At 38.4% G+C, this 7,369-nt stretch overlaps 1 protein-coding gene across 1 annotated transcript; it reads left to right on the forward strand.

The window, feature by feature from the left end:
- Positions 1-4,048: 4,048 nt before the first annotated feature.
- On the forward strand, positions 4,049-6,910 carry LOC139711533 (uncharacterized). Its single transcript, XM_071623410.1, has 2 exons — positions 4,049-4,702; positions 5,856-6,910. Exons 1-2 carry the CDS (start codon positions 4,156-4,158, stop codon positions 6,224-6,226), a joined length of 918 nt encoding a protein of 305 aa, XP_071479511.1. The 5' UTR covers positions 4,049-4,155; the 3' UTR covers positions 6,227-6,910.
- Positions 6,911-7,369: the final 459 nt, after the last annotated feature.

Below are 7,369 nucleotides of genomic sequence, written 5' to 3' on the forward strand. Positions count from 1 at the left end.
CATGATGTATGTATGTGTGTATGCATAAAGAATCTATGTATGCATAAATGCATGAAAATACTCCAGTATGAAAAACCGAATTTGTCTAGAATTTCTCTGGCTGGCCTGATGACTTGACCATTTTCATTGACAGCTCTCATCCATGCAGTGAGACATACATTGTTCCTTCGCAATAACACGCAAACTTGGAAAAGTGCAATTTGTCATTGTTGTCTTTAAAGTTCATGTGCTCAGTCTTGCATGACATTCATCAACATAATTAGGCATCAATGGAAAGGAGAAGAGTTCTCCTTTCCTCACAACTAACATTGCGCTCTCTATAGCTGACAATTTTTAAATAAGTAGCCCTCGAAAGTTGGATTACCTTTTTTTTTCATACTCACTGTAAAACCACACCATGTTTAAACTCCATAAAAAGCAATAGCACTTATAAATGTAAAAACTGAGAGTTTAATTCTAGTGGAGTTGGCGTGAGTACTGTCTTGCACGTGAAAAGAGGTCTACCCTATACTTCATTTATAAACAACCCGTTTCGGGGGAAAAAAGTATAGATATTCGAAGCTGCCAGTTGTAGGCATTACGGAGTTAGTGTATACGATTAACAGATGTGCAATATCAATGCAACATTATCACGTCTGGAGTTTAAAAAAAAAGTGTGTGTGTATGGGGGGGGGGGATTGGTAGCTACGGGGTACATGAACTTTGTGCATGCAAGGGTATTTTAAGCAGAGAAATTATACTTATTAACATGATAAACAATAAGCGGGAATTCCCCGATTTCATAATACCTGCTAGTGCATGGAATATGTGATTTTCATGTCTATGCATGTAACCGTGTCGTCACTGTGCCCAAGGTAGCACGATATACCCTGGGAATCCCATGGTGGTAGATAGGGGTGATATCACTGAGATTTAAAGTAATGACGTCAAAAAGAATGATCACGTCATCGTAATAATGAATCCGAAGGCTTCCAGCTCTGAAGTCAAGCCGTATCGCAAGAAGAATTTAATGACTGATACTTCATGATCATTTTAATGCTGCTCCTTTATCATTGATTGTATTTGAAATAAATCAGATTATTGTCCAACAACAATAACAAAATCAACAAAAACAAGAGCAGCAGCAACAACAACAACAACGATGCAATGAACAGTAAATGGCCCGCAATAGATGGCTCTTCACATTGGCGATTACCGCAGACGGGGATTCCCCGCTGTACATGTCCGTGGCTTTCATGCTTGCCGTTTGGAAACATGTTCCTAATCACGTTCCATGCTAACTGATTGATTTTTTTTTTTTACTATGAATACAATTTCCAATCACTTTCCTTCCAAAATATCTTTCTTAAATTGAGGAGGCCCTTTGACAAAGACTTCACTGTAGATTTTGAATCGGCATACGGGTGTGTATATATATATACGTTTGTTAACATGCCATGGTGCTAGTGACACAGATGTTGTATATGGAATCTCGTTTGTCACTATAGGAGAATGGTTTATATGTATAATTGATATATATATATATATACATATATATATATATGATATATATATATGTATACATGGCTATATGTGCATTTGTATATAATCTTATACATATTACACATTAGGCCGATATCATTATTATGTATCTATACATATCCTTCATATCATATAGATACATAATATTGTATGAATATATATGTATATATATATATATATATATATAATTATGATACACAGAGAGAAAGAGAGAGAGATTTGATGAAGACCTTGCTATAGCGGCGATATGTCTTCGAAAATGTATATTTAATATGGCCTTTTGCATTGATATGTGTACGGGAGATATGTGTGGCTTATAACATGAATGGATTGGATCAGACATACCTGTGCGTTACTAGTACATAGGAGAGATACCCCATGTTTCCACTGAGTGCCCGCTCTATGGAGGTATACAAACATATAGGCCCTACAATATGCCTTACTTTCAACAAACGTATGTAAAGTACAAACCGTCCGTCACCCGAAAGATGAGAGAGGGACGACAGATTATTGCTTCATTCTTGCCCTCCAGACCGGAAAAGAAGCTGATATAACATCAATGCATTTTGTGTATGATTAAAGGAAAAAAACAAAAACAAAAACAAAAAGCTAACCAGACGCTAGTGCCAACGGGCATAGTATTTTATTATTGTGAGTTACTGTACGTATCGAGAGGATGTATGAGACACGTATTACAAGGAGCTCCTTGCTGTAATGACGTGAGCCAAAAAAGGGAGGAAATTCAGTGTGCTCTGAGCGCTTGATACGCTCTACTATAGTCTTATTAATGCAGACGTGATCGTCAGGCAAGCACGCAGTACAATGTCTGAATTATGACTCCTCCCCCTTGTTTTGGCCATTTCCACGTCTATGGTAATGGTACTTGCAAAACCAAAATAACAACACCAATCTTTTTTTTTTTGTACCAAGGGCTTTGAAGAATACAGTATGTCGTTAATGTAACCCGTGAAGGTTCGAAACAACTCCATATCCATAGGCTAAACTTGGAGCTGCTTCTCGAAAAATGTTATTGCTTGGGCTAATACCATCAAATATGTTTTTTTTTTCTTATTAGATAAGATTATTCTCATGTTAAAAAAGGAGTCTCACACAACCTTTCCTACATTTTAGAATATGCATTCTCGGGTGAAAAGAAAAAAATCTTTGCATTTCTATTGAAGTGTCATTCAGCGCAACTTCATGACACTCGTTTGGAGTAATTAGTGATGAAATGCAAGAACATGACATTGTGTTTTAATTTAATTAAAACACATATACGAGTATTCTGCACCAAAACAACACCTTCATTTTTACTAACTGAGACCTGGAATTGTAACTCAACGCATTGATACCAATTTCGAGCCATTAGTATCAGAGCGTTGAGTTAAATCCCCATTTCAAATGATTGTTGATACCGCGTAAACCGAAACGTGAATATTTTGACTCACTGGAGGTGTTACAGTACGGTCTGAATAGAAACTATTCCTGATTGCAGCACCTCGAGCAGCTCGCAGAAGCGATTTCCCAATGTTGGTAGGAGCTGGTGGGGAGTTTGCGCAATCCGAATGACAGTCGTGTGTCTGCAGACTGAGCGAGCGTAATTATGTGACGTCATGTTAAAGTGGTTATCCGCTTTGTCTTATAACGTTTGTGTCGTCTCTATCTAGTTTAGACTCATTTTAATCTCGTCAAGTTTGCGACAAAGGTTTCACGATAACGGGTGGGGTTTGGGGTTTGTTTGTTAATGCAGGATGGTGAAGTTGTTGTCTTGTCCCAAATGTATCTGCAGTTGAACTGAACATTCGATGCATCTCAAGGGTTTTTACTGTAAATAACATAAAGCCCATGGGCACGTCATGAATCTAAATTCGAGGTGGGCCTACTTGTTCAATTTTTATCAGTAATTAATCTGCAGGCATAGCATATATGATAGACAATCAACCACAAACAGTGAAAATGCCAAGATTTGCACAGACGGTCAGATTTTTCTTCCGTGGCCTATACGTAATGATGATAATATATTATGATGATGATGATGATAATAACAATAACAATAATGATAACAATTATAATAATAATAATGTTACTAGTTGAGCTTCCACAGCGCATACATTATTAACAAATCAATGTTCCTCAGTGCGTTTTATGATAACCCTTATCCATTTTACACTTACACTATCACAAAGACATATTGACAAATTTTACATTATTGATACAAACACAGGCGCAGACCCACACTCAGAACACACATACACATACACATACACATACACACGTACATTAACGCTAATCACACCCCCCCCCCCCCCCCCACACACACACACACATCGAAGGCTCATAATTATGAACGTCAATACACGTGATGAGAGGCAATTCAGTAGTGCAATACCGCGCAGGGCAGATTGTGCCGTAGAACAACTTTAACCTGGGAATTCCCCGTCGTGTCTCGTATCAGCAAACAGGAGACATCGCGCAGATCAGATATAAGCGCGCTATACCCATCGTCAGATCGTCAGTGTTTGAGAAGACACCGCATACAGTCATCACATCGCTGATATAACGCATTTTCGAACTTGATTAAATTGTAACATTGGTTAGTCGATTACTATAATTATTGTGCTGTTAAACGCAAAGATGTCGAACGGCATTGTGATCCCATTTGATAACAAGCTGAAATGCAGCATTTGTCAAGACAGACTGAAGGACGCTCGAAGTCTTCCTTGCGGCCACACCTACTGCAAAGAATGCATCACTAGAAGTGTCCAAGCAAGTTACGAGCGGGGAATCGTCAAATGTTCCGAGTGCCAGAAAAGTACGAGGCTTCCTGCGGGAGGCGTTGACAACATACCCCGCTGTTATACCCTAAACTTCTTGCTGGACGAGATTCACCGGACATTCGGCCCCAGCGGTCAGAAAGTGGACATCCCTGCCCATGGGTTTCAGGCCAGGGAGATGTTTGCCTGCGCCATCTGCATTGGGCCGTTGAGGGATGCTCGCTACTTGCCGTGCGGTCACTGCTTCTGCAAGAGTTGCCTAGCGAGGCAGAATACTTCCGGTCACATTAAGTGCTGCAAGTGCCAGAAGTTCCACAACCTTCCCAGCGGAGGGTTAGACAGCCTGCCTGTGGCCTACAGAATTAACAGCATTACAGCCGAGTTCAGTGGGGAAGAGGAGGCAGCAGGTAAGTCTTAGTGTCCGTTGTATACGGTATTTGTATTCCTTAGAGGTTTCTAGTTATCGAGACATGCAATGATAGCAACTTCCTAATCATGGTTTCATAGTGGCTCTTCACTTTACATTGATACCTCCTATATACCGATACAAAAATAATCGGCATAGCCTGAATATTCATGTCTGTGAAGTTGAAGGAGAATGAGACCCAAATATATGTGAATAGAGGAAATGCAGCAATATTAGTACATATAGTAGAACACGTCGGTGAAGTTTGAGGAAAATCGGGAAATCCGTTCAAAAGTTATGAATTTTTAAAGTTTCGGTACCGCCATCTGCATGCGAAGACTACAACCATTCGTGACTTCACTCATCAACGACGGTGTAAAGAAAATGTAAAGAGAATTCCGCAAAAATTCTTTTTTTTTTCATTCCATTCATTCATTTCATTTTCATTTCCTCCTCTTGATACTGACATTAATTATGTTGATGCTAATTTCCCTTTTTTCAGAGAGAGGTCAGTCTTTTCATTATGTTGGAAAAATAAAAATGTTGAATTCTCTTAATATTATTTTTCTTTATATTGTTGTCCATGCGTGTGACATGAAAATTAATCGTGCATTCTTCTCATCCAGCAATAGCAGCACCGAAACTTAAACTTTTATTCAGTCATTAAAGGTGAATGAATCATAGGCCTAAACATGTATGTGAATTGAGTGAATACAGAAATATCAGTACACATCAGTCAAGTTTGAAGAAAATCAGACAATATGTTCAAACGTTATGATGTTTAAGTTCGGTACCGTCATCGCTGATGAAGAAGGCTACAACAATTTGTAATGTCACAGTATATGACAACGATATAAAGAAATCTATTTTGACATTATATCTTATTGTATAATGTTATAATGTATATGTTGATATAGAAAGGCCTGGTAACATTGCCTGCTGTCAAACCAGTCGAAGCAATATGAATAGTTTATGGCAACATCTTGGCAAATACAAAATAATTGAAACCGATAATACGATAACCGACTTATGGGGGGGGGGGGGGGGAGGGTCCGTCAGACCCCAAGGGTAATGTTCTAGATTAGTGATATGTGGTCCATGCAGCTCACAATACTCATAATACATGTATGTTATCTCATTATTCTGTTTCCAAGGAAGCAGCTGCCGCTCCCAGGGCACAGCTAACGGACGTCTACCGTCCACACAGCGGCGCTCTTCCGGGAGACTTGTTGATGACGTCGCACGAGAGAAGGCACAGGCGCAAGCCGCGGCGCGACGGCCATTTCAGGTATTTGTGCAAAAGCTTGATGGAAAGACGGTCACCATTGACACGTGCAGTCAGGATACTATCCGTGAGCTGAGAAGGAAAATTCAAGCCAAAACTAATATTGCGCCTTCACAGCAAGTCTTGACGTACGGCAGAACAACCCTGAATGAGGAAGCGAAAACTCTGCAAGACTACAATATCGGACAGCACGCTACCATAAACCTGAGTGCCCGCCTCCGAGGAGGGCGCACTTCCTAACTTACTTGCGAACAGCTCATTATACTAGTACTCCAGACATAACAAGCAAAAAAAAAAAGAAAAAAGAACCAACAACAACAACCTCGAACGTTGTAATAACCTTTGTAAATTGGGCTTCACTCTCGTCAGAGTTAGTCATGTATTCCGTATTAAGAAGAATAATAGTTCTCTCATAATCAAAATCACATGAACGAATAGATAAATGAATAGATAAATAGCACGGCCTAAACAGTCTCCCTATCTAAAAAAAAACAAAAAACAAAGCACGACAAAACAAACACAAAAACAAACAAACCCTACACCAATGCATGGTCGATAAATAGAATTATATAGATGAATAAATAAACAAGTACAGTAAATTCAAAATTTTAATTCAACGACTTCATCTTATTTCTATGCGGATTTTGTCAGTTATTACGTTACATTGTCTGGATGAATATCTGAGGTAAAAAACAAAACAAAACAATGATGATAAATTATTCTGGACTGGGTTCAATGATGAGGTCGTCATAGGGCTGACCTATAAAGGAGAGATCCTAATAGCTGCATGGAAATTGCGAGTATGGGTTAAGTTGTAAAGAGTTTGTATCACAACATTGGTAAAGATTGCAGTTTCCTCTATTATTTTTTGTATCAGATTTAATGTATTAATAATACAGATTTGATGTATGATAATGTGACTGGCTCATCATTCATCTTGTATTTTGAAATATGTAAATATCATTAATTTGTAAAAAAAAAAAGTCATGTATCTGTACCGATCAAGTGAGTGAAATGAGATTTCACGTGTTTGTATTATGCAACGTACATTCCTTACGTATTTTGATATGAAATAGTGAGGTTTTTAATTTTTTTTTTATGCTGTCTGTTGATATATACTATAGTACAAATCCGCGATTCTTATGTATTTCATTCAAAAGTCTCTTCTCTGTTATTTTGATTTTACAAACTTTCACCCACTCAGCTATATTATGTTGGTGAAGCACTTAAAACAGACTACAAAGAGTGCGGGAAATGAGAAAAGAGGGAACAAAAAAAAAAAGGAAAGTGGGAAAAAGATGAAATAGAAATAGGGGGAGAGAGATGAGACGGTTAAAAAAGAAGAAGCCTAGATCAATGCATATACACAAAGCCCACAGAGAC

This window comes from Diadema antillarum, unplaced genomic scaffold (assembly GCF_040938485.1).
Source record: "Diadema antillarum isolate AM-2024a unplaced genomic scaffold, OU_Dant_1.0 seq00001666_RagTag, whole genome shotgun sequence".
NCBI lineage: Eukaryota > Metazoa > Echinodermata > Echinoidea > Diadematoida > Diadematidae > Diadema > Diadema antillarum.